Source organism: Panthera uncia, assembly GCF_023721935.1.
Source record: "Panthera uncia isolate 11264 chromosome C1 unlocalized genomic scaffold, Puncia_PCG_1.0 HiC_scaffold_3, whole genome shotgun sequence".
In the NCBI taxonomy this organism is placed as follows: Eukaryota; Metazoa; Chordata; class Mammalia; order Carnivora; family Felidae; genus Panthera; species Panthera uncia.
The window spans coordinates 62,368,247-62,395,803 of record NW_026057584.1 but is presented as its reverse complement, the minus strand read 5'-3'; the positions used below and the strand labels follow the sequence as shown (position 1 = coordinate 62,395,803).

The following is a 27,557-nucleotide window of genomic DNA, read 5'->3' as shown; positions in this document are numbered from 1 at the left end:
TAATAGGGATTGCATTAAATCTGTAGATTGCTTTGGGTAGTATAGACACTTTAACAATATTTGTTCTTCTTACCCATGAGCATGAAATGTCTTTCCATTTCTTTGCATCATTTTGAATTTCTTTCACCAATGTTTTATAGTTTTCAGAGTAAAGTCTTTCACCTCTTTGGTTAAGTCTATTCTGAGATATTTTATTGGCTTGGGTGCAACTGTAAATGGGATTGTTTTCTTAATTTCACTAACGGCTGCTTCATAATTAGTGTATAGAAATGCAACAGATTTCTGCACATGATTTTGTATCCTGCGACTTTACTGAATTCATTTATCGGTTCTGGTAGTTTTGTGGTGGAGTATTTAGGATTTTCTACGTCCAGTATCATGTCATCTGCAAATATTGAGAGTTTTACTCCTTCCTTACAATTTGAATGTCTTTTATTTCTTTATGTTGTCTAATTGCTATGGCTAGAACTTCCAGTACTATGTTAAATAAAAGTGGTGAGAGTGGACATTCTTGTCTTGTTCCTGACCTTAGAGGAAAAGCTCTCAGTTTTTCACCACTAACTATGATGTTGGCTGTGAGTTATTCATATAAGGTCTTCATTATGTAGAGCTATGTTCCCTCTAGACCTAATTTGCAGAGGGTTTTTATCATGAATGGATGTTGTACTCTGTCAAATGCTTTTTCTGCATCTAATGAAACAATCATATGGTTTTTATCCTTTCTTTTATTGATGTGAAGTATGACATTATTTTTAAAATATTAAACCACCTTTGCATCCCATGGATAAATCCCAGTTGATTGTGATGTATAATGTTTTTAATGTATTGTTGAATTCAGTTTGCTAATATTCACTGAGGATTTTTGCATCTGTATTCATGAGACATATGGGCCTGTAGTTCGCTTTTTTTTGCAGTGTCTTTATCTGGTTTTGGTATAGGGTGACACTGGTCTCACAGAATAAATTTGGAAGTTTTCCTTCTATTCTCTGGAGTAGTTTGAGAATAGATAACAACTCTTCTTTAAATGTTTGGTAGAATTCGCCTATGAAGTCATCCAGTAATGGACTTTTGATTTGGGGGAGTTTGTTGTTTACTGATTCACATTGCTGGTAACTGGTCTGTTCAAATTTTCTATTTCCTCCTGCTTTAGCTTTGGTAGCTTATATGTTTTTAAGAGTTTATCAATTTCTTCCAGGTTATCCAATTTGTTGGCATATAGGTTTTCATAATATTGTTACAATTGTTTGTGGGGGGTTTTTTGTTGTTTATTTATTTTGAGAGACAGTGCATATGAGAGCAGGCGAGAGGGAAAAAGAATCCCAAGCAGGTTCCAGACCTCCAGCACAGAGCTCAACGTGGGGCTTGAACCCACAAACTGTGAGATCAGGACCTGAGCCAAAACCAAGAGTTGGATGCTTAGCGAACTGAGCCACCCAGGCAACCCTCTGTTACAAATTGTATTTCTGTGGGTGTTGGTTGTTATTTCTTCTTTTTCATTAGTAATTTTATTTGGGTTCTCTGTCTCTTTTTTTTTTTTTTTTTTTATGAGTCTGACTAGAGGTTTACCATTGCTGAGCTTTTCAAAGAACCAGCTCCTGCTTTTATTGATATGTTCTATTGTTTGATTTGTTTGTTTAGTTTCTGTATCATTTATTTCTGCTCTAATCTGAATTATCTCCTTCCTTTTGCTCAGTTTGGGTTTTGTTTTGTTTCTTTGGGTTTTTCTAGCTCCTTTAGGTGTAAAGTGAGGTTGTTTATTTAAGACTTTTCTTGCTTCTTGAGGCCTGTATTACTATAAACTTCCCTCTTAGAACCACTTTGCTGCATCCCCAAGACTTTAGTAACTTGGTTTTTTCATTTACATTTGTTTCCATGTAATTTTTAACTTCTCATTTGGTTTCAGAGTTGACCCATTCATTGTTAGTGTCATGTTATTTAACCTCCATACATTTGTGTTGTGTTCCATGGCTTTTATTTTTTATCAAGGTATAACTGACATACATTATATTAGTTTCAGGTATATAATATGATGAATTGTTATTTATATACACTGTAAAATGAGTACCCCAATAAGTCTAATTTCCTCCTGCCACCATATAAAGTTACATAATATGTAATATAATATTGTTGACTATGGTCACCATGCTGTACATCACAACCCCATGACTTACTTATTTTGTGACTGGAAGTTTGTAACTCTTGCCCATCTTCTCCCATTTTGCCCACCCTCCAACTCTCCTCCCCTCTGGCAACCACCAATCTATTGTCTGCACTTATAAGTTTTGTTTTGTCTGCTCATCTGTTTTTAGATTCCCATATATAAATGAAATTATATGACATTTGTCTTTCTCTGGCTTATTTCAGTTGGCCTAATATCCACAAGGTCCATCCATGTGCTTACAAATGACAAGATTTCATTCTTTTTTATGGCTGAGTAATATTCCATTGTATATATACACTACATTTTCTTTATCCACTCATCCATTAGTGGACCCTGTGGTTATTTCCATATCTTGAATATTGTAAATAATGCTGCAATGAACATAAGGGTACATATATCTTTGATTAGTGTTTTTATTTTCTTTGGATAAATACCCAGAAGTGGATTTATTGGATCATTTGGTGGCTCTATTTTTAGTTTTTGTTGAATATCCATAATGTTTTCCATGGTGGCTGTACTGATTTACATTCCCACCAATAGTGTAAGAGGGTTCCCTTTGCCCCACATCCTTGCCAAGACTTGTTACTTTTTTGTCTTTTTGATAATGGCCGTTTTGACAGGTGTGATATACTTCGTAGTGCTTTTGATTTGCATTTCCAATAATTACTGATGCTGAGCACAGTTTCATACGCCCATTGGCCATCTGTAGGTCTTCTTTGGAAAAAGATCTATTCAGCTCCTTGCCCATATTTTAATCAAATTTGTGTTGTGTTGTTGATATTACTTAATTGTAGTTCTTTCTATATTTTGGATATTAACCCTTATTCAGTTGTATGATTCGCAAATTATCTTCTCCCATTCAGTAGGTTGCCTTTTCATTTTGTTGATGATTTTCTTCACTGTGCAAAAGCTTTTTAACGTTGTCTCCTTGGTTATTTTTCTTTTATTGCCATTGCCCTTGGAATGAGATCCAAAAAAAACATCACTAAGAGCAATTTCAAGGAGCTTACTGCCTATGTTTTCTTCCAAGAGTTTTATGCCATTTGGTCTTGTAGTCAAGTGTTTATTCCATTTTGAGCTTATTTTTGTGTATGGTGTAAGATAGTGGTCCAGTTTCATTATTTTGTATGTGGCTGTTCAGTTTTCCCAGCACCATTTACTGAAGAGACTGTCCTTTCCCCATTGTACATTCTTGTTGTAAATTAATTGACCATATGTGCACAGGTTTATTTCTGGGCTCTCTATTCTGTTCCATTGATCTGTTTTTATGCCAATAACATACTGTTTTGATTACTACAGGTTTCTAATATGATTTGAAATCAGGGTGCATGATGCCTCCTCTTTTTGTTCTCAAGACTGTTTTGGCTGGTAGGGATCTTTTGTGATTCCATACAAATTTTAGGATTGTTCTATTTCTGTGAAAAATCCCATTGGAATTTTGATAGGGTTGCGTTGACTCTATATGTTGTTTTGTGTAATATAGACATTTTGACGATATAAATTTTTCCAATCTATGACCATGGAATTATCTTTCAATTTATTGGTGTCTTCTTTGATTTCTTTCACCAATGTCTTAGTTTTCAGTGTACAAGTCTTTCACATCATTGTTTACATTTATTCCTAGGTATTTAATTCCTTTTGAAGCAAATATAAATGGGAGTGTCCTCTAAATTTTGTTTTCTAATTGTATGCTGTTAGTGTACAAAAGTGCAACAGATATTTTATATGTTGATTTTGTATCCTATAACTTTACTGAATTTATTAGTTCTCACAGGTTTTTGGTGTTGTCTTTGGGGTTTTCTTTATACAAAATCATGTCATCTGCAAATGGTGACAGCTTTACTTCTTTCTTTCCAATTTGGACGCCTTTTCTTTTTCTTGCCTAATCGCTCTGACTCGGACTTCCAATACTATACTGAATAAAAGTGCTAAGAGTGGGCATGATCTTAGGGGGAAATTTTTCAGCTTTCTATCATTGAGTATGATCTTAGCTGTGGGCATGTCATTTATGGCCTTTATTATGATGAGGGACATTCCCTCTATACCTTCTTTGTTGAGTTTTTTTTTTTTTTAATCATAAATCAATGTTGAATTTTGTCAAGTGCTTTTCCTGCATCTATTGAGATGATCATATAATTTTTTATCCTCCATTTTGTTAATGTGGCATATCACATTGATTTGCAGATGTTGAACCATCTTTGCATCCTTGGAATAAATCCCACTTGACCATGGCATATGACTTTTTTAATGTATTGTTGATTTTGGTTTGCTAATATTTTGTTGAGGATTTTTACATCTATGTTCATTTATGTTCATACTGACTTATAATTTTCTTCTTTTATGGTGCCCTTGTCTGATTTTGGTATCAGAGCAATGGTGGCCTTGTAAAATGAGTTTGGAAGTGTTCCCTCCTCTTCAATTTTTTGAGAGAGTTTGAGAAGAATAGGTATTAAATCTTCTTTGAATGTTTGCTAGAATTCACCACTAAAGCTGTCTGGTCCTGGACTTTTAATTGTTGGGAGTTTTTTGATTACTGACTCTATCTCCTTGCTAGTAATTGGTCTGTCCAGATTTTCTATTACTTCATGATTTAGTATTATAAGATTATTTCTAGAAATTTATCCATTTCTTCTAATTGTCCAATTTGTTGGTATACAGTTATCATAGTCCCTTATTAGCCTTTGCATTATTTTAGTATCAGTTTTAATGTTCCTTCTTTCATCTGATTCCATTATTTAAGCCTTCTTTTTTTCTTAGTAAATCTAGCTAAAGGTTTATCAACTTTATCTTTTCAAAAAACCAGCTTAGTTTTATTGGTCTTTTCTATTGTCTCTTTAGTCTCTATTGCGTTTATTTCTTCTGACTTTTGCTATTGCCTTCCTTCTACTACCTTTAGGCTTCATTTATTCCTTGTTTTCTAGTTCCTTTAAGTATAAAGTTAGATTATTTATTTGAGATTTTACTTGTTTCCTTTCTAATAGATGCAAATATATTTATTCATTCTGTTTTTATAAATGTTTATTTTCGTTTATTTTTGAGAGAGAGAGAGGCAGAGAGAGGGAGACAGATAATCCCCAGCAGGCTCATCAGTGCAGAGCCTTATGTGGGGCTTGAACTCACAAACTGTGAGATCATGACCTGAGCCGAAAACCAGAGTCAGACACTTAACAGACTGAGCCACACAGGCAGCCAGGCACTTGTTTCTTGAAGTAGGTCTGTAGTATTATGAACTTCCTTGTTAAAACTGCTTTTGCTACATCCCAGATTTTGGAAAGCTGTATTTTAATTTTCATTTATCTCAAGGTTATTTTTTTTTTCATTTTTTAATTCATCAATTGGTTGTCTGGTGGCATGTTGTCAAATCTCCACATATTTGTAATTTTTCCAGTTTTTTGTGATTGATTTCCAATGTCATACCATTGTGGTCTAAAAAGATGCTTGATAGGGCTTCAATCTTCCAAAATTTATTGAGACTTGTTTTGTGGCTAAACATATTATCTGTTCTGGAGAATGTTCCACATACACTTAAGAATGTATATTCTGTTGGTTTTTGGTAAAATGTTTTGTATATATCTAAATCCATCTGGTCTAATGTATTTTAAGGCTAATGTTTCCTTATTATTTGTCTGGATGATCTATTCCTCGATGTAAGAATGATATTAAAGGCCCTTACTATCATTGTCTTATTGTCAATTTCTCTCTTTAGGTCTGTTAATATTGCTTTATACTTTTAGATGCATCTATATTGGGTGCATAAATATTTACAAATGTTGTCTCTTCCTGCTAGATTGACCCTTTTATCATTATGTAATGCCCACCTTTTTCTTTTATTACAATCTGGTTTAAGTCTATTTTGTCTGATATAAGTATAGCTACCCCAGCTTACTTTTGGTTTCCATTCACATAAAACATCTTTCTCCATCTCTTCACTTTCAACCTGTGTGTCATTATATCTAAGGTGAGTCTCTTATAGGCAGCATATAGATGGGTCTTGCTTTTTATCCATTCAGTCACTCCCTATCTTTTGATTGAAGAATTTGGTCCATTTGGGGGGAGGGGTTGCCCTTTTCATCAAACATTTATTAAATGAATAACTGCACACAGCCTGAGCTGTGTATGGGCTGTTAAAGGCTTGAATGCCTAGCTAAAGCCAGAAAAACTGTTGCCCCTTTTTCATGTTCACAGAGTAGCTACTGTTCATAGTTTGGCCAGTCTTATGGTCTGCAAAAGGGGTAAGCATCCCAGAACAAGATTCTGCTGAACTGGAATGGAGCCAGGGTAAGTGCACTGAGCCAACCCCTCAAGGCAGTGATCTTACAACCCATTCTTCCTGGTATCCAAACTCTTATGAAGACAGATGGGGAATAGGAAGGCTCTCTTCTGGCTAGGATGAGGCATATAGATGATAGAAAAGAAAGCCAGGTCAGGTCATGATCTCATAGTTCATGACTTGAAGCCCCACAGCATAGAGCTGCTTCAGATCCTCTGGCCCCCTCTCACTGCCCCTCCTCCGCTCGTGCTTTCTCTGTCAAAAATAAACAAACATTTGAAAGAAGAAGGAGGAGGAGGAGAAGAAAAGAAAACCAGAGAGAGGCTGGTGAAGGGAGATAGGAATTGCTACTTATTGACTTAGTTGTGGGTTCTGCAGTAGAGCCCCTTTGGGTTTTAAGAGCCTTTTTCTGCCTCCTTTCTTCTTCCTGCAACTTCTCCTGCTGTCTAAGCTGCCATGACTGTAATCCAGCATCAATGCAACTCATCTTGCAAACATCTCCCTTTGGGCTTTTCTTCGAAGCTGGCCTTTCATTGGAGGTACAGGGCGGCCATCTGTGTAAGATCAGTCTGGGAACTCTGTAAAGGGTCCGTAGACAGAGGGGTTGGTAGCCAGGCCCTGCCTGGGTGGAGAAAAACATTTCCATGAGGATTCAACCGAGCTTCTGGTTCCCCAGTTCCCCCCAGACCAGCACTCACTGGAGTCACCATTGGCCGCCCACCTAACCCACCACACTGCTGTGCAGCCTCCACACACCTAAAGCAGCCATGCTGAGGCAAGAGAGCTAGAAGTGGGTGTCAGTCCATTTATGTTTAAAGTGGTTATAGATGGTATATACTCATTGTCATTTTGTTAACTGTATTCTGGTTGTTTTGTAGTTCTTCTCTGCTCCTTTTTCCTCTTGCTCTCTCCCCTTGTAGTTTGATGCCTTCCTTTAGTGTTTAGATTCCATTCTCATGATCTTTTGTATATCTACCATAGGTTTTTGCTTTGTGTTTTCCTGAGGCTTACATATATTAGCCTATGCACATCCCAGTTTAAGTTGATAGCAAGTTACGTTTGAATGCATTCTAAAACTGTATTTTCCCCTTCCCACAGTTTATGTTTTTGATGCCACATTTTACATCTTTTAATTTTGTATATCCTTTAACTATAGTTAAACTTGTAGTTATTGTTGTAGTTATACTTATTTTTACTACTTTTGCCTTTTAACCTTCATACTAAAATAAGTGATTAGTCCACTACCCCTAATATATACTTACCTTTACCAGAAAGACTTTTACTTTCATACGTTTTCTTGTTACCAGTTGGCCTTTCTTTTTGGCTTAAAGAAGTCCCTTTAACGTGTCTTATAAGCCCAGTTTAGTAGTGATGAACTTGTCCAGTTTTTGCTTGTCTGGAAAACTTTTTCTCTCCTTGAATTCTGAAAGATAATCTTGTCAAGTAGAGTATTCTTGGTTGAAGTTTTTTGCTTTCGGCACTCCCTTCTGGCCTGCAAAGTTTCTGCTGAAAAACTTGATTAAAGTCTGGGGGCCAGGGGGTCCCTTATATATAACAAGTTGTTTTTCTCCTGCTGCTTTTAAGATTCTCTCTTTAACTTTTGACATAATTATAACGTGTCTTGGTGTGACTCTCTTTGAGTTCATCTCATTCAGAACTCTCTGGGCTTCCTAGATCTGCATGTCTGTTTCTTTCCCCAGATAAGTGAAGCTTTCAGCCATAATTTCTTCAAATAGGTTTTCTATCCCTTTCTCCCTTATCTTCTCCTAACAGGACACCTATTATGTGAACATTGTTCCACTTGATGTTGTCCCATAGGCCCCTCAAATTATCTTTTTTTTTTTTTCTTGCTGCTCTGTTTGAGTGAGTTCTATTGCCCTGGTCCAAGTCACTAATCTTTTCTTCTGCTTCATCTACTCTGCTGTTGAATTCCTGTAGTATATCTTTCAGTTATTATATTCTTCAGTTCCATGTACATTCTTATATTCTCCATCTCTTTGCTGAACTTCTGTGTTCATCCATTCTTCTGAGATCAGTGAGCATCTTTATGACCATTACTTTGAAGTCTCTATCAGGTAAGGTACTTATCCCTGTTTCTTGTATGTGGTTTTTTTTAAAACGTTTATTTATTTTTGAGACAGAGAGACAGAGACAGAGTACAAGCAGGGGAGAAGCAGAGACAGAGTGAGACACAGAATCCAAAGCAGGCTCCAGGCTCCAAGCTGTCAGTACGGAGCCCGATGCAGGGCATGAACTCATGAACCAAACTGTGAGATCATGACCTGAGCCAAAGTGGGGTACTTAACCGACTTAGCCACCCAGGCACGACCTTATCTCTGTTTCATTAAGGTTTTTTCAGGAGTTTTATCTTCTTCTCTCATTTGGAACATATTCTTTTGTTTCCTAATATTTCCTTAACTTTCAGTGCTTGTTCCTATGTATTAGGCAAAAGAGCTATCTCTTCAGTCTTGAAGGAGCGGTCACAGGAAGACTGGGGTATTTCAGTCTGCTATCTGTAAATTGCTCTGGGGGTTTTAGCCTGCCAAGAACTCTGTAATTATTTCAGTTCCATAGGTCCCAGAAATGCAAACACCCCTGGCCACAAGAGGCAGGTGTTCAAAGCACTCCCTCTATGGACTGCACACACCTGTCAGCTTTGCTGGGGCCAAGGAAGAGCACCAGGCCAAGGCAAGGCTGCCTGCCTACCAATTTTAGCACTGTGGGTTTGTGGGGAGCAAAGGTCAGGGCAAGCTGGCCCAACAGGTTTGGTGGGGCAGAGCCACAGAAGAACACAGATGCAGAGCAAACAACTTTCACAAGGCTGAAGGAAAGTGCTAAAATGGCACCAGCTAGCGCTGGTGCTAGCAAGATAGACTGCAAAAATGGTGTGCACCAGTGCCTTTAGCCAGAGAGAGAGCTCCAATAGACCTCTGTCCCTCTGGCAGGCACTTGAAGCTTACCCAGTGAATCTCCTTCACATATGGCCTAGGCACTTCCAACCTGCCATTTTTGTGCTGGGTCCCAGGACAAGTAAGTCTGCGTGTGAGCACTTTTAAGGGTGAGTTCCAGTTTCCTATAATCCTTGGGTCTCCATGATGTAAGCCCCATTGGTTTTCCAAGACAGACATCTGGGAGCTCATCTCTCTGGTACAGGTCCCAAGAATTGGGGTTCCTGATGTGGGGCTCAAACCCCTCACTCCTCAGGAATATGCTCCATATTTGTTAGATCCCTCCCTTTTGTGGGTCACTGAGTCAGGAGTGGGGTTCCTGGTGAAACCAATCTCTACCTCTCCCACCGGTCTCAATGTGGCCCTGCCATCTTTGTTGTGGAGTTGTTCAGCTAGTCTCCAGGTCTTTTTCAGAGACTGACGTTCTATATGTAGTTGTAGATTTGGTGTGTCTTTGGTAGAGTGAGTAGGATATCTATGCCACCATCTTGAACCACCTCTCTGTTCTGTGGTTTTTAAATCCTCCTTTCTCTTTCTCACTTTGATTTTCCCTGTCTTCACTAACATTTGTTTACTCCACTAATAAGAGACCTAGGCTATGGTGATCCCTACATTAAAAAGTTCAAAATTTTCAGAAATAGCTAACAATTTTCCAAAATGAGGTCTGTTATTATCTCAACTCTTTTATAAATGGAGTTTCTCACATATTCTCATATAGCATAAATAGCATGGTTTTGTATAGAATAGACTTCACTGTACTCATAAGAAGAATGCCCTGAACAAATTTTACATTTTTCTAGATGACTGCTGATTATGGCAACATGCTACAAATAAAGCTCTGTATAGTAGAGGAAAGAGATCTGAATCAATCATAGTCACAGCAGTGAACTTGAAAGCATCTAAGTCACCTATGAGTGATGTTCATTGTCTCTCAATAAAGAAGTGATAGGCAAGTACCTACAAATGCTGCTAAACAATGTTAAATAGTTTTCCTTTCTACTAAACTGGTGTCTTCTTTTCTCTCCTTTTACGGCTCCTGAATTTCTAGGTTTTTATAGGCAGCCTATCACTCAGAAAATCTTTCCTTTCTTTTTTTCTTAAGTTTTTAAAATAAATTCTACCCCTAATATAGGCTCAAACTCACAATCCCAAGATCAAGAGTTGCATACCCTACCACTGAACCAGTCAGGGCTCCAAATCTTTTCTTTCTGAAGCAAAATCTTCCAGAAAAGAAGATTCAAAAAGCCAAATAGCTGTTGCTCCACCTTACTTATATTTTGACTAATTATATATGTGGCAAAGCACACTGTTTCCACTCTTAATTTAAAAAGCAAATATTGGTGCCTCAGTCAGTTAAGCGTCCAACTTCAGCTCAGGTCATAATGTTGCAATTTGTGAGGTCGAGCCCTGCATCGGGCTCTGTGCTGGCAGCTTGGAGCCTGGAGCCTGCTTCAGATTCTACGTCTCTTTCTCTCTCTACCCTTTCCCTGCTCACTCTGTCTCTGTCTCCCAAAAATAAATAAACATTAAAAAAAATTTTTTAGGGGCGCCTGGGTGGTTCAGTTGGTTAAACGTCTGACTTCAGCTCAGGTCATGATCTCATGGTTCGTGGGTTCAAGTCCCATGTCCGGCTCTGTGCTGACAGCTGGGAGTTTGGAGCCTGCTTCAGATTCTCTCTCTCTGCCTCTCTCCTACTTGCACTCTTTTCTCTCTCTCTCTCTCAAAAATAAATAAACATTAAAAATAAACATAAAAAAGTAAATTAAACATTTAAATAAACATTAAAATTTTTAATTTTTTTTAATAAATAAAGAGCAAATATTCAAGCTTTCTTTGTCTCTTAAGGAAAATACACATTCCTCATTCTTTTACTTTACACAATCAAAATACCCCCAACTAATTTTTTTTTTTTTTTAGTGAAAGTTGATAGGTAGGCAGCAGCTCCCTATTCTTTCTCTACAAGATTTCAGTTAACCTTGAATAGGATAACTGTGATCTTAGAACATGAACCCAAAGTACTTGCCTTTCCAGTCTTCTCCATGCTTCTGTAACTAGAGCTTCAACCAGTAGGTCATGGGTCTCAGTAGCACACCTCAATAAAATCAAGAGAAAATAATTTTCCATACATAAACATTTTTAAAGTATTAAAAACAATCATGCAAGTTAACAATTATAATGCAAAAGTGAACCTCAAGTTATTATACTCTTACACAGTCTTTATTTCTGGTCCATTCCCATTTCAGTATTTTGATTTCTTGATACGGTATAATAAACATCTACATTTTATCCCATGCCTCTCTCATTCTTTTATCTGTTCAATGCCTTCCACTGAACAATGAGAACATTCAACAATACATATTATTTTAAAAGTACACATAATATATATTACTTTTCTCTGATTAGAAAAATATTTTTATAGGAGAGTTTTGTAAAATAAAGAAAAACTTGAATAGGGTACTAAAACTTATTTATAGGTCTGTACTCATAAACAGCCACCATCATTAATCTGTAGCATTTTTGCTCCATTTGTCTTTTCTACACACATACGGAATATACATATTCCTTTTACAGTTTTTTTTTTTTTAATTTTGTTAAAAGGTTTTATTTTTAAGTAATCTCTACATGCAATGTGAGGCTAAAACTCACAACCCCAAGATCAAGAGTCACATGCTCCACTGACTGAGCCAGCCAGGCACCTCACTTTTACACTTTTGTACCCTGCCCTTTTCAGCATTTGCCCATGACACTACATAGTGTTCAAAACAATTTTTAAACATTGTATATTATTCCATTAAATGAATATAGTATCATTTAAACATTCACCTACTATTAGAATTTTAGTTTTTCAATATTATAAATAATGCTGGCATGAATATCAACGCACAATAATCTTAAATATGTACCCCAGATTATTTTCTTTTTTTTTTTTTTTGCATTTTATTTATTTATTTATTTATTTACACCCAAGTTAGTTTGTATATAATGCAATAATGATTTCAGGAGTAGATTCCACTGATTCATTCCCTCTGTATAACACCCAATGCTCATCCCAATAAGTGTCTTTCCTAATGTCCCTTACCCATTTAGCCCACCCCTGCACCCCCAACTCTTCCAGCGACCCTCAATTTGTTCTCTGTATTTAAGAGTCTCTTATGTCTTGTCCCTTCCTTGTTTTTATATTATTTTTGCTTCCCTTCCCTTACATTCATCTGTTTTGTATATTAAATTCCACATGTGAATGAAGTCATATGGTATTCGTCTTTCTCTGACTAATTTTGCTTAGCTTAATACCCTCTAGTTCCATCCATATAGTTGCAAATGGCAAGATTTCATTCTTTTTGATTGCTGAGTAATACTCCATTGTATACATATTTACCACATCTTCTTTATCCATTCATATCCCAGATTATTTTCTTAGAGATAAACTTTAGAAGCAAAATTATTGGATCCAAGGGTATCTTTACAGTTCTTGATATACATTGTACCATCAGAACATATAAGAGTTCCTCCTCCAGTATAGCTTCATTAACCATGAATACCTTCTATATAACTAAACCACATACACTATATATTGTAGGTATAAAAATATCTTTTTAACCAATTTCAATATCTTTATAGCATTAAGCCTATATTAGTTTGTCTCCCAAAAATCAGAAACTTTCACGTTGAGTCATGAAGCAAAATTGAACTACATATTGCTTTTAAAACCTGAAAACAAAATTATATTTTACTCTTGAATCCTTTCATAATTAAAATATGACTTAGGAGCAAAACACAGAAATATAGTTTTTAGGTAAATCATCGCTAAGCAGCATTCCTCCATCTGCCTAACACACATGAGTCTTGTGAGGTGTTTAACACAATGTTTTGTGGTCTGGAAACTGCCCTCACTCAGAGATCTACAGTATACATTAACATATTAAAGCTTCTGAAGAGTCCTGCAATAAAGACTTGTTGAATTTTATTTTATTCATCGTTTTCCAAGCTGACATGACCACTGAGAAAGCAAAACAGGTATCTTGCCTATTATCATTACATACTCTCTTCATATACCTCAGAGAAGAAACTTTGCAACCACAGAAAGACCACCAAAAAAGGGAAGGCATTCTTCTTTTAGTCTAACACCACTCCCCCAAATAGGCAAAGCCCTAAGCCCCTTTCCTGTATAAGCGGACTTCCTAATAAAAACAACTGTATCTCTGCTTTGTGCAATGCTGACATCTATAGTTACTGATAGTCCTCACAGGTTAGCCAATCAAGTGAGAAAACTTAGTTTTCCATGAATGAGACTAAGAAACAGACTAATTGCAACTTCTGTGTGTGTGTGTGTGTGTGTGTGTGTGTGTGTGTGTTTCCCTTATATACCTGCTGAATATTTTACTTAGAAAATCCAGTTCTTTTGAGGCTGGATTCCCTTGCAAATAATGTAAAATTTCTTTTCTTTTTTAATGTTTTCCCAGCTTTATTGAGCTATGACTAACAAGTAAAAATTGTATATATTTAGGTTGCACAACAGGATGTTTGATATTCATATATATTGTTAAATGATTACCACCATATATTGTTAAATGATCCTCTAAACATCTTAAAAATATTCAATGATCAGGAATACTATTTATAGGGGAAAAAAAAACACATTGTTTTTCATTTTAAAGAGATTTTTAGAAAACTGATATATAATTATAAACTATAATCATTTCTATAAAATGTAAAAGTACATTACTTACTGTTGTGTGAGGTACAACACATTCACCAGGGTATCATCATTCATGAATTCCGTTTGACTTGTAGCTAAATTATGAAGAGTAATAAACTGGGGATGGTCTCTGACACACTCAACATTTTTTAAAAAGCTGGTCTTCTGCTTTTGAAACTGCCAAAGTATATTAAATGCACATTCCACCTGCTTTTCTGAAAGTATGGCTTTGCTTTTTTGAATAAGATCAAAGATTTGCCCTTCATCTGTACACTTAATCATTTCGGTAATTAGTGGTTTACAACTGCAGGATCGAAACTGAAACGCTCTCCAGGAGAATGGACAAACAGCTCTTAGGCGAAGCATATTTACAAACAATAAGTCTTTTTTTAAAAAGGTATTTTTTCATTTATGTCACAAATTTTCTTAGGTAGGAAGACTATTTGCAACAAGTAGTCAGGTGTAATGTCCTAGTAAAAAGGTAACTATTTCTCCTTCATGTATTTTGCTTCCATTATGATAACTCCAAATCCCATTCCAAAATGCAGCTTCTGTAAAAGGATTAGTTTGACATGGATTAATACCAAATTAGTTCCAAAATTTAAATTAAAGTTACAAGGCTTTTTCTGCATTAACTCTAGTTAAGACTTTGTTCCTAGTCTGAAGCAAACAGCAGGATTTGGTCCAAAATTAAGTGTCCGGGAAAAGGGGCTTCTTTCTGCACTCCATTTTAAAAATGTTTGTTAAATTTTACATATATATATAGTTTTCAAATTTGACGACAGAAGCAGAAGGGAAAAAAAATCCTACACTCAGAACCATCTTTTTAAACCAAAAGATTCAGGGTGCCTGGGTGGCCCAGTTGGTTGAGTGGTCAACTTTGGCTTCAGGTCATGATCTCAGCGTTTGTGGGTTTGAGTCTCACACTGTCAGCGCAGAGCCTGCTTTAGATCCAGTCTCCCTCTCTCTCTGCCCCTTCACCCCTCTAAAAATAAATAAACATTTAAAAATAAATAAATAAATAAATAAATAAATAAATAAATGGCTCAAACTGTTTGGAATAAATATGTCACCTTCAATATTTTTACAAGGAACAGCCATTAATTCAGAGTTATAAAATTTTATTCATCTTTGAGAGAGAAAGAGTATGAGCAAGGGAGGGGCAATGGGGGTGGGGGAACAGACAGAAGATCTGAATCTGAAGCCGGCTCTGCACTGACAACAGTGAGCCTGACGCAGGGCTGGAACTCACCATTCACGAGATGGTGACTTGAGCTGAAGTCTGACACTGAACCAACTGAGCCATCCAGGCACACCCAGAACTACCAAAAAATTTTTTTTCATTTTTTGGAAGGATAGTCTCTGGTATATTTACTTTCAGGATAATTGCTCCTTTCCTCTAGAACCCTAAAAGAACTCAAAGGGTTTGGTCCCTATTGACCTCAGATCAGTTTGAACCAAAAAGCAAGATGATTAAAGCTCCAATCAGGAAATAAGAAATCAAGTAATGTATCAAGACATGGTGAAGCAATATAAGAACCAAAGATAATTATGAAAAAGTATAATTTGTTTTAAAAATATACTGTAAATGTTTATATTTCTAATTGAGAAAGAACATTTAGAAAATCTGGGACTAAAATCATAGCATTTAACGTTTCTGCAACATTTCATAAAGGACTTTTAAAATATATCATCCTATTACATTTTCTCAATTAACCTGTCAGGTAGATATCATTTGCATTTTACAGATAAGGAAAGCTATTTGCAAAAAGGTTAAAAATCTACTCTAACTTGTGAAGCTGAAGACAATCACTCTGTTCTTTGAATTCTTTCAACTTGGAACACCTCCTTACGTCAACAAACAAATACTAAAAGATTGCCTCTGAGTCTTGTCTATGGCTATGCTGTCTGTTCACAAGAAAAAACAAAAACAAGATAGAATTGGTATTTTATGATCATCAGTACAGCATCCTGGCCTACGCCAACCTGGGTCATACACCTACACAAATAACCCTGTACAGAGCAAAGGTATCTTCAAGATTCTCCCGCCTACCCACAACTGAAAATGGAAGCAGCTCAATGATTAGAATATAAAGGTGTCAAGTCCCCAGCTCTGCTCCCAGATAAATGACCTTGGGAAGTCACTTAACAAAAGGAGGGGCCTTAAGACGATGAGGGGAAGGGCCTGTGCAAATGACAAGCATCCTCCACGCCGGGCTCACAGTAACACAGAAGGAAAGAAAGTGATCTTCCGCATCCCCGCCTAGGAGTGGGCTCACCCCTGCCCTCCTCTGAGCACTGGAAAATCCAATACCGGAAGGAGGCCTCTGTTCTCAGCCGAACCCTGCATCTCGGGCCCGAAAACATGCTGGGTGGAAGAAAATCTGCCGTAGCTACCTACCCAGCCCTGACTTGCAGGTTAAGTTCTTCCCTTAACAACCTCCAACTTTTCTGGAGGATCCCGGGGAAGGCTGCTTACAATGGCTTAGAAGCCAAGGCTATTCCTGGTCCCCAACAAGAAACGCAACAGGCTTGATTGTGTCATTCCCGCCCACGTCCTCCCATATCACATAGTTTTCCTCGAGAGACATCACCTCTCCTCTGACGGTGCCAGTCCCCAAACCAGGAAAAAATGCCGGGACATCGCAGCGTGCTCAGCGGAAGGCACGTACTACATGCCCCAGAGGACGTAGCGGCGAGGCCAATGGAATGGACGTCGCTTACGCATTCACGAGGAATTCTGGTCATTGTAGTTCCACATTGAGAGACTGGGACGACACATCTTAAACTATAGAAGTTATGGGGGTCCTTTAGGTCAGTGTTCCTCAATCCAAGTTAAGGTTTTACCCCAGTCCATGGAAGACAGATTTTTTTATAATATATAATAAAATATTATTATTTAGAAAATGAAATTTGAAATGGTAAACATGGAAAAAACACATGTGGATTTTTGTTTCTTACTATATTCAGCATATATGAAATAAATGTCAAGTGGCTACAAAATAAACCCTTACTCTCAGTTTCTGCCCCTGTGTCATGGTGAGGCCAGTCTTTGGACCACACTTTTGTTTTTAATAACTTTATTGAGAAATAATTTACACAGTATGCAATTTACCCATTTAGTGTACAATTCAGTACTTTTCTTAATTTAGGGTTGTGGAGCACCACCACAATTTATTTTAAAATAGTTTCGTAAGTCCAAAAAGAAACTGGGTAACCAATAGCAATCACTTCCTATCCCCCACCCCCAACACCCTAAGCAACTGCTAATGGCAGAGCACACTTTGAGTTGCACTGATTTAGGTTGTTTGGAACCAGATCAACTGATAACAAATTTGAAGACTGAGGTGTTCTTAACGCACAGAGTAGAAAGAGTTTCAGAACAAACGTCAGAAAAAACATAGGGATGAAACTGGGCATAACCTGTATCAATGCCCTTCAGTCAAAGACCTATAGTTAAACAAAGTTGGGATTACTGACCAGTTGCAATGAAGCAGAACACACATCCCAAGGGGTGTCAAATTAAAAAGGTGTTAAAAAGAACTTATAGTATTCATCCCTGTGTTAAGTGATTTTGGCAAGGCTTAATGGAGCTTTTCTCTGGACTGGATGCTGTGAGGAAGCAGGAATAATTCTATTATTGGGTATCTTAATAAACTTTATCCATAGGGCAGGAAGAATGAAGTTAAAGCTGTGCTTGACAAACAGGGAGCAGTCACTCATAATAGCCAGGATACGTAGATGTTTGGTCATTTTTTGTGATTTGGACTGTGTTCTCATTTGTTCTCAGTTTTGATATGATTATGTAATGGTCTTCTTTTGTCTTGATCCATCATAGCCAGACATTGGCCTTGTCTCATGTTGGTGTTCAACAGAATATGAAGGCTAAGCTATGAGGGCCAGACCAGCTCCTGGCAACAATAAGGCCTAAATGATAGTGTCAGGACAGTTAGTTCACTGCTGGGATGTGTTTGTCTCCTTCTCACGTTTGTGGAATTGTAAGGAGACTGGCCTAAGAAACAAATACCTGAAGCTTGCCTTTCTCTGGAATCTTGTTTATATAAGGAAAGGAAACATTTTATTTAGTCACTGTTAGCAACTTTTTTCCTTACTTGCAGTCTAGGGCATTCATAAAATATATATTTATGTATAAATCAAACCTGAGAACAAAATCAAGGTAATAATTTAAGTCCACAGTCATAAAATTGTATTGTAGCTAATGATTTAAATCATGAAGAAGCATCTTTTACAAGAGCTAACAAGTGGTTAACAAAGGGTAGCTCTTAATTTCCTCCTAGCAAATGTCAATGCCCTTCAGCCAAAAATCACAAGAAGCCTGTAGTTGAGGTTTATTACTTGTTGCAGCTAGCAAAAATGCACACAGCAGGGAGTCATTTAGCTGTGCAGTAAAAGAGTATTAGAAGGAACCTATTGTAGGAGTCTTTGGTTGGGTAATTTTGGGGAGGGTCTACAGAAGGAAAGGTTCACTCTATCTTGGGTGCCATTAGGAAGTTGGGCAAGTCTATGATTGGGCATCTAATACATCTTAACTATAAAGAAGGCAGACTAAAGTGGGGCTAAAGCTAAAATTGGTAAAGTAGCATTCACTCATTTAATGAGAGAGAAATCTTTGGTATTTTCTGTGGCACAGTGACCTTGTCTGATGTCAATGTTCTGTGAGATTGTTTATGTCCAACAGGAGGACAATATGCTTTGAGTTGTGTCAGATTAGTTTAAAATAACACTGAGGCTTCACAATGAGCATTAGGTCAGTTTCTCCAACACCAGAGCATCAGAGACTTTTGTTTGTTTATTTTGGGTTTTTTTTCCCCCTCACCAATTAACTTGGATGCTTTTTCTCCTGGAATAATTCTGCCAGTATATATATAAAAAAAGTGTTTATTGGATATGACACCAAAAGCACAGGCAAGAAGAGAAAAAACTAAGTAAATTGAACTTCATCAAAATTTAAGACTTTGGTGCATCAAAGAACACTATCAACAGAGTGAAAAGGCAACTCACAGAATGGGAGAAAATATTTGCAAATGATATCCCTGTTTTGAAGAACTCCTCTAAATTAGTGACAAAAAATGTTTTTTCAATGGGCAAAAGACTTGAATAGACATTTCTCCATGGTCACATGAAAAAAAATGTTCAGCATCACTAATCATTAGGGAAATACAAATCAAACTACAATGAGAGACCACTTTGCACCCAATAGGTTAGCTATTATCAAAAAACCAGAAAATAACAAATGTTGGCAAGGATGTGGAGACACTGCACCCTTGCGTGTTACTTACTGGTGAGAATGTGAAATGGTGCAGCTGCTGTGGAAAACAGTATGGTGGTTCCTCAAAAAACTAAATAGAATTATCATGTAATCTAGTAATTCTACTTCTGCATATATACTCAAAAGAATTGAAAGCAGGAACTTGAGCAGTTATTTGTACAGCATTGTTCATAGCAGCATTATTTATAACAGCCAAAATATGGAAGCAACCCAAGTGTCCATCAACAGATAAATAAAGAAAATATCATATACACATACAATGGGATTTTATTCAGCGTTAAAAAGAAAGGAAATTCTGACACATGCTACAACATGGATGAACCTTGAAGACCCTATGCTAAATGACATAGGCCAGACACAAAAGAACAAATATTGTATGACTCCATTTATATGAGGTACTTAGAGTAGTCAAATTCATAGAAACAGAAAGCAGAATAGTGGTTCCCCGGGGATAGGGGGAAAGGCCAATGAAGAGTTGTATAGAGCTACAGTTTTGCAAGACAAAGAGTTCTGAAGATTAGTTGCACAATGTGAATGTGGTTAACACAACCGAACAATATACTTAAAAACGCTTAAGATTGTAAATTTTATGTTATGTGTATTTTACTACACATTTTAAGTTTTTAAAAAAAAACTTAAGTTTTTTTATTTATTTAAGTAATCTCTACCCAACCCCCCCCCCCCCCAACTAGGGGCTCAAACTCACAACTCCAAGATCAAGAATCACATGTTTCTCTGACTGAGCCATTCAGGAGCCCTTATTTTACTACAATTTTTAAAAAGGTATTCAATTAAAAAGGGAAGGGCAACCTCACTGGTAGTCAGGAAATTAAAAAATAAAATGATACCATTTTTTCACCCATTAAATTGGAAAAGATTGAAAACAATTTTCATCAGGGTAAACAGACATTTTCATTCAACCTTCAAGTATTACAACCTTTCAGGATACTAATCTGGTACTATATGCCACATTGAAAACTATATGTGTCCTGAGATGCACTTCTGGCCATCTTTCCTGCAGCTTTATAAGCATCAATATTTTAAGGATATAAGGATATATGTAAAAGGATGTTTATTACAATATTGTTTGTCTTAACCCAAACTTGCAACAACTGAAATGTCTAATAGGAGAATGGCTGGATAAATTATGGTATATCTATACTATGGAAGGTTATATAGATATCAGAAAAAAATGTTCATAATATATTTTATGCAAACAAAAGCAATTTAAGAGTAATATGTGTGATGGAATCTTTTTTTGAGAGAGAGAGAAAGAGAGAGAATGCACACATGTGAGTGGGAGAGGGGAAGATGGAGAGGGAGAGAGTGAATCTTTTTTTTTCTTAATTTTTTTTCATGTTTATTTTTGAGAGAGAAAGAAACAGAGTGTGAGTGGGGGAGGGGCAGAGAGAGAGGGAAACACAGAATCTGAAGCAGGCTCCAAGCTCTGAGCTGTCAGCACAGAGCCGGACATGGGGCTCAAACTCACAGACCGCAAGATCGTGACCTGAGCCAAAGTTGGACGCTTAGCAACCCAGGTGCCCCAACATACACAGAGAATGAGAGAAAGAGAGAGAGAGAGAGAGAGAGAGAGAGAGAGAGAGAATCTTAAGCAGGCTCTATGCTCAGCATGGAGCCCAATTCAGGGCTTGCTCTCACACCCTGAGATCATGACTTGAGCCAAAATCAAGAGTTGACCCTTAACTGACTGAGCCACCCAAGAGTCCCCAGGATCTCATCTTTGTTGAAAGAAGGGAGAGAAAGTTCTTAAGTTAATACAGGAATAGAAAAGAAAATCACTGGATACTTCAAGGGAAAGGAATTGGAAAGGATTAGGGGCAATTATTTTTAAATCTCTATAGAATGTTCAAAATTTTACAATAACTTTTATTACTGTGAAATATATGTGACAACAAGCATGCTTCTTTTAAACAATATAATCAAATTGCTCACAGTTTTTAAAATTAATTAATTAATTTAGAGAGAGAGAGAGAGTAGGGGAGGGGCAGAAAGAGGGAGAGACAATCCCAAGGAGGCTTTGCAATGTCAGCAGAGAGCCTGATGCACAGCAAAACCTCACAAACCATGAGATCATGACCTGAGCCAAAATCAAGAGTCAGATGCTTTACTCACTGAGGCACCCAGGCACCCCAACAAGCATGCGTTTTTAAAAAGTCTAACATATTATTGGTGATATAGAAGAAAATTAGAACAATTAATTTGTTGTCTATGGATAGAAACAAAAATTTTCATTATTGTAAAATAAGGCAAGTTGAGGCACCTGGCTGGCTCAGTCAGTGGAGCATGTGACTCTTGAGCTTGGGGTGGTAAGTTTGAGCCCCACGTTGGGTGTAGACATTGTTTAAAAATAAAATCTTTTTAAAAATTAAAAAAAATAAATAATGGTAAATTAATTGTAGTAGCCAAGCCCACCAACTTCCCTTCTTTTGGTATCAGACTCTATTCCTCACACTACAAAAACTGAAATGATGTAGGCTAAGCCAAATCTCGTAATTCACACCCATGTCCTAGTAGATGGGTAATGCTATCTGCTGTGATAAATAAAGCCAAATGTCAGTGGTTTAACACATTAGTTTGACTTCTCAACCATATCACATTCCAATGTGAATATCCCTGGTCAGTGGAGGACTTTTCTCTATTCAGAGATTCAGGGAGCTATGCTTCTTTTATAATCCCCCAGGGCCTTAAAACTCTCTGGATCTAGCTGACATAAATAGGAAGAAAGGACATGGAGAAGATATAGTACTTTTGGAAACATCTTGGCCTAGATGTAACATACATAATTTTCACTTACTTTCCACTGATGAAAAGTATTCACATATCTTTACTCAGATGTAAGAGGACAGCTAAAAAAATAAAATAAAAAGTAGGCACGTCAGACACTTCCCAGTGTCACACCCCTCACTATGTAACTGCGAGTACAAATTTTGGGGTCTGCCACTGTAATGCTAATCAAAGACTTCCCTGGCATTTTATAATTGGAGCTGGCAAGGACTTAGATTATTAAGATGTGAGGTAACTTCTTCAGGCTAGAGAATGAAGCCAAAACACAGGTAAGTCAAATAAGACAAGAGACAAGTTCCATGATATTCCATCTATTCTTTCTTCTCTGTATTAGTTATCCATTGCTGCTGTAATAAATCTCCCAAAACTTAGTGACTTAAAACAACATTTATCATCCCACAGTTTCTGTGGGCCAGAAATTCAAAAGTAGCTTAGTTGAGTGGTTCTGGCTCACAGTTTCCTACATGATTTAAGTCAGATATCAACAAGGACTACAGTCATCTGAAGTCTTGACTGACTGAAGTCTTGATTGCTTCCATAGGGCTCACTCACATGGCTGCTGGCAAGAGACTTCAGTTCCTCTCTGACTTCTGCCGGGAAGCCAGTTTCTTGCCACAGAGGCCTCTCCATTGTCTGCTTGAGCATCTTCATGACATGGCAGTTGATTTCCCCTTGAATGAGTGATCCAAGAGACACAGCAAAGAGGAAATCAAAATGCCTTTTATGACCTGGTCTCCAAAATCACACTGTCACTCTGCCTTTTACTATTCATTAAAAGATAGTCACATTAGAGAATTTATAGACATATTTTAAAACCACCACACTGTGCAGCAGTTTTGTTTCACAAAGCATTCCCAATTGTTAGTATTGTAAGTATTATTGGGGTAATATAAGTATAAGTATAAGTATAATATAAGTATAAGTAAGTATAGTAAGTATTATTGGGGTGCCTGGGTGGCTCAGTTGGTCAAGTGTCCGACTTTGGCTCAGGTCATGATCTCACAGTTTGTGAGTTCGAGCCCTGCATCGGGCTCTGTGCTGACAGCTCAGAGCCTGGAGCCTGCTTAAGATTCTGTGTCCCCCTCTCTGTCTGCCCCTCCCCTGATCGTGTTTTTTTTCTCTCTCTCTCTCAAAAATAAACATTAAAAAAATAATAATAAAATAAAATCTTAAATAAAAGAATATTGTACAACCATTTCAGAAAACTCTTTGGCAGTATCTTCCAAAACTTATCCTATCCATACCCTAAGATCTAGCAATTCCATTCCTGGGTATATTTCCAACATATATATGAAATATATATGCTCGATATACTAGATACAAGAAAGTTCATAGAAACTTTATTCATAATCACTAAAACCTGAAAACACAAATACCCATCTAAAGTAGAAGACATAAATAAATTGTGCAATACCCATTGGGATGGTTAATTTTGTGTCAACCTGATTGGGCCAAAGGCTACCTAGATTAAACATTTAGTTACAGGTGTTATCAGCTAGGATGTTTCTGGATAAGATTAGCATTTGAATTGGTGAACTGCTGCTCTCCTGCAATAAACGCAATGCCTTAAAACAGGGGCAGATGCAGAGGGAGGTTGTCCTCTCAGTTTCACAGCTATTAAAATTGGTCAAGACCCTTACATGTACCACTTGCCCAACTGTAGCTGATAATTTACCTAACCGAAATGAGTGAACAATGTAAATGATCATAACTTACCTTTCTTTCTATACATTAACAAAATCTAAGTCCCTTTAGCTAGCTCCTTTTAAAACTCACTCACCCCATGTTCCCACAGGGATTGCCACCAGCCCTTCCCCTCAAATACCAGAGGCATTGCTTTTCAACCTAATCTAGGGACGCTTGCCTCTGAAAATAATTTTTAAAACAATATATGTCCTATTTTCTTTTTTTTTTTAATGTTTTTATTTATTTTTGAGACAGAGAGAGACAGAGCATGAGCAGGGGAGGGGCAAAGAGAGGGAGACACAGAATCTGAAGCAGGCTCCAGGCTCCGAGCTGTCAGCCCAGAGCCTGACGGGGGGGCAAGAACTCACAGAATGTGAGATCATGACCTGAGCCGAAGTTGGACGCTTAACCGACTGAGCCACCCAGGCGCCCCAATATATGTCCTATTTTCCTAGAAAGTCCTGGATTTGGAGTTAAAGATTTGCTTCGGTATTTAGGAACAGTGTGTTTGGGGAGGAAGCACTTCTCCTCCCTGAGCCTCGATTTCCTTATCTGTAAAACAAGCATTAATAACCTATAACATGGTGTTGCTGTGAGAACTTAAAAACAGAAAGAACATCAATGCCCTATGTAATTTCCTTTATTCCTCAACTAGAGCTTTGTCCGTTTCTGTTTTTTTTTTTTTTTTCAACTTGTGTCATAGTGTTAACTGGAAGCTGAAGTAGAATCTCCCTAAAGACTGGGCTTACTTCCCAATACTCTTGACAGAGGATGAATGTTTACTAGATGAAGCATTTCAATTCACGAAGCACACGGCAATCTGACGGTTGCAAACATTCCCAATCAACTCACACGACAAAGATTAAGTTACCTACGAACTAGGTATTTGACAGGAACCAACATCCTAGAATTACCAGGGAGGGCCTACGTGACGCAAGCAAAGAGAACACCAGGAGATGCGGCCAACCAACGGTGACGTACTTCCGGCGCGACGCTTTCTCTCCACGCCAGGACTGGATTGTGGGGGAGGGAGGCGGTTAGTGGGCTTTAGCGCCTTTTCTGGCGGCGGTAGATTTGAAGCGCTTTTAAAGGACCGGACCCGAGAAGTGAAGACTACTGGAGCAGGTAGGTGGCGCGAGGCCCGTATTTTTTCGGTGGCGTCCTTTGCAGCAGTCCCGGAGTACGAGAGCGGGAAGGGACCGAGGAGAGGGGCGGAGCCGACGCGTTAGGCCCGGGCGAGTCAACTACCTTCCCCTCGAGGTATCTGGGCTATCTGGTTCCCGAACTAGTCCCCCAAGAACCGTGGCTCTGGCTCCGCAGCTGTTGCAGCTGGACCAGGCCTCCAGCCGTGCCTCCGGGGCCTGGGAAACGGTCCTCCCCCTGCCAGCCCCCGCCCTCTCCACTTGGGCGCACATCTCCCTCCCTGACGCATTTTGCCGCACAAGCTGTAATATGGCGGCAGCAACGGCGGCCTGAACTCTAGGGAGCGAGGGTGATTTTTGATGCTTCAAAATCGTAAGTCTGATCGCTAATGCGGGGTAGGTGGGAGGTTTGGTGGGGAAGGGGTAACCTGATGTCCTGTCAGGTTAGGATTGGAGAGTGGCGGGCGAGGAACCTGGATCACAGGGGTTAAGATTAGACTGAAAACAGGCTTTCCTCCACTCCGACCTTTTCGTCTTACGGACGGCGGCTGTCGTGCATACTTAAGTGATACAGGCCTCTTAGTTAAGCATTTTACTTAAACTGAAATCCACGCTCTTCGCTTTTCATCCCAGGGCTGTCTAAAGTTCGCCCACGTTTCCAAGGACCTGTGAGCAGCGCAGGCATTTTAGGAGAAGATAATTACTCTTTAGGAGGAAGGCGATGCCTTCAGAGCTCCATATGCCTTGGAAGTGTGCGAATTTGGCTCATCTTTAGTCTTTTAAGGAGCTAAGTCGAGCTCTGCGGGAATGGAGAACTCTCAGTCATTTTGGAAATGTTGTAAAAGCACCATTTTGTGCATTAATCTAATTTATTCTCACACCAGTACTTTCTGTTCAGAACCAAGCTTTTGCAGTAGTGATGACAAATACGTCCAAGAAACAAATGTTTTGGACGTTTGGGGGTCCGTTAACTTTTAGTGGCTAAAACCAGATGGAGCGGAAAGCATGTGTGCGTGTGTCCGTACGTAGTCCCATTTGGGAAAGAAGAAAAAAAAAACGCCAGTAATTTGCGGATTCGTAAAGATGATGGGTGAGGAGGTGGGTGTGTGAACGTTTTTGAAATAGTGCTGTAAAATCCAGAAAAAGGCACAGATATCTAGAATGGCTGCTTTTCTCATAATATTTTTTTTTTGGTACCCGAAAAGTTACGGTTCTAGCATTTCCCCCCTTGTTATGTTAACCATTTTAGATGGGATTCTTTTATTATTATTTTTTTTTAAATTTTGTCTTTGTTTATTTTTGAAGGAGAGAGACAGTTTGAGTGGGGGAGGGGCAGAGAGAGAGAGAGAGAGGTAGGTAGAGGTAGAGGTAGAGGTAGACGTAGACACAGAATCTGAAGCAGGCTCCAGGCTCTGAGCCGTCAGCACAGAGCCCGAAGGGGGCTCGAACTCATAAATCTTGAGATCCTGACCTGAGCCTAAGTCGGCGCTCAACTGACTGAGCCACCCAGGCGCCCCTAGATGGGATTATTTCTGTCTTAATCAGTTCATTTTTACATCGTTTGACGTTTTCTTTTTTATTCAGGATTATAGGTGCCCTGAAATCCTAATGGGTCTTGTAGTAGGATTCTGTGGGGTTGTTTTGTTTTGTTTTGTTTTGGGGTTGTTGTTTTTTTAACTGTGTTTGCTTTTTAAGGTTTTTTTGTCTTTGCAGGCTGTTGTCAGGGTTGCCTCCCCCTGCTGTCAGGAGTGTACAAGTATGCAAGCTTCCTAGGTTAGAAAATTTGAATTTGTTTCTGGCTCAACCATCTTTCTGAACCTCAGTTTCTTCATCTGTAAAATACTTTGATTTCAGGCTTTCATCAGCTGTGGGCTTCAAAAATAAATAATCAGGTTTGTTAAAATTCTGTGTAAAATTGGCTTTCAGTAATAACTCAGTGGTTCTATGAGTGATACATTACATTTATTGTGACTTTTTAAAGATCTTTCATTTTTGGTACTTGTTATTGTGGTCTTGCAGTATCAGTGGTCTATGGGTAAGGTTTTTGTCCTTTTGATACTTTGCGTATTTTATTTTTTGTTATTTTTTTTTTAATATTTATTTATTTTGAGGGATGGGACACAGCATGAGTTGGGGAGGGGCAGAGAGATAGGTGAGAGAGAATCCCAGGCAGGCTTCATGCCATCAGCACAGAGCCAGATGTGGGGCTTGAACTCACGGAATCGTGAGATCATTACCTGAGTCGAGAGCAAGACTTGGATGCTTAACCAACTGACCACCCAGGCGCCCCACATTTTGTGTATTTTAAATAAGATTTTCTGTCAGGCAGCTTACATTCTACATGCAAAGAAAAATTGGTGGTGTGAACGAGCTCTAGTAGTTAACAGAACACCATCAACAATTAATTCTTCCAGTGTTGCTCTTTTAAGAAACAGACGTTGATGTTTTCCCCTTATTTTTTTTTACTAATAGGATATTTCAATAGAATTATAATTTGTTACTTAGTTTTAGTGTTCTAAGGTATTAAGGTGTCTAACTTGTCATGTATTAGGAATCCAT

The 27,557-nt window shown here is 38.0% G+C and overlaps 2 protein-coding genes and 1 pseudogene across 5 annotated transcripts in view; 1 reads left to right on the top strand and 2 right to left on the bottom strand.

Moving 5' to 3' along the window:
- FASTKD1 (FAST kinase domains 1) overlaps positions 1 to 16,842 on the bottom strand; it is a 47,641-nt gene extending 30,799 nt beyond the window's left edge. Inside the window, exons 1-3 of one of the 3 annotated variants that reach the window (XM_049616054.1) lie at positions 16,670 to 16,842; positions 14,448 to 14,626; positions 11,403 to 11,471 (exon numbers count right to left, since the gene is read on the bottom strand). Coding sequence is in view for 1 of the 3 variants with exons in the window: in XM_049616052.1 (XP_049472009.1) it covers positions 11,403 to 11,471; positions 14,107 to 14,441 (404 nt within the window). In the remaining 2 variants the exon portion in view is untranslated. The other 2 variants (XM_049616055.1, XM_049616052.1) reach the window with 2 other exon arrangements.
- LOC125911865 (39S ribosomal protein L52, mitochondrial-like) lies at positions 469 to 11,336 on the bottom strand (annotated as a pseudogene).
- An 8,007-nt stretch (positions 16,843 to 24,849) lies between the features above and the next one.
- The window catches only part of PPIG (peptidylprolyl isomerase G), a 45,050-nt gene continuing 42,342 nt past the window's right edge, over positions 24,850 to 27,557 (top strand). The window contains exon 1 of one of the 2 annotated variants that reach the window (XM_049616056.1): positions 24,850 to 24,981. The gene's annotated coding sequence lies outside the window, so the exon portion shown is untranslated. Of the gene's footprint in view, positions 24,982 to 25,037; positions 25,372 to 27,557 lie in introns of those variants that run through there. The other variant, XM_049616058.1, reaches the window with a different exon arrangement.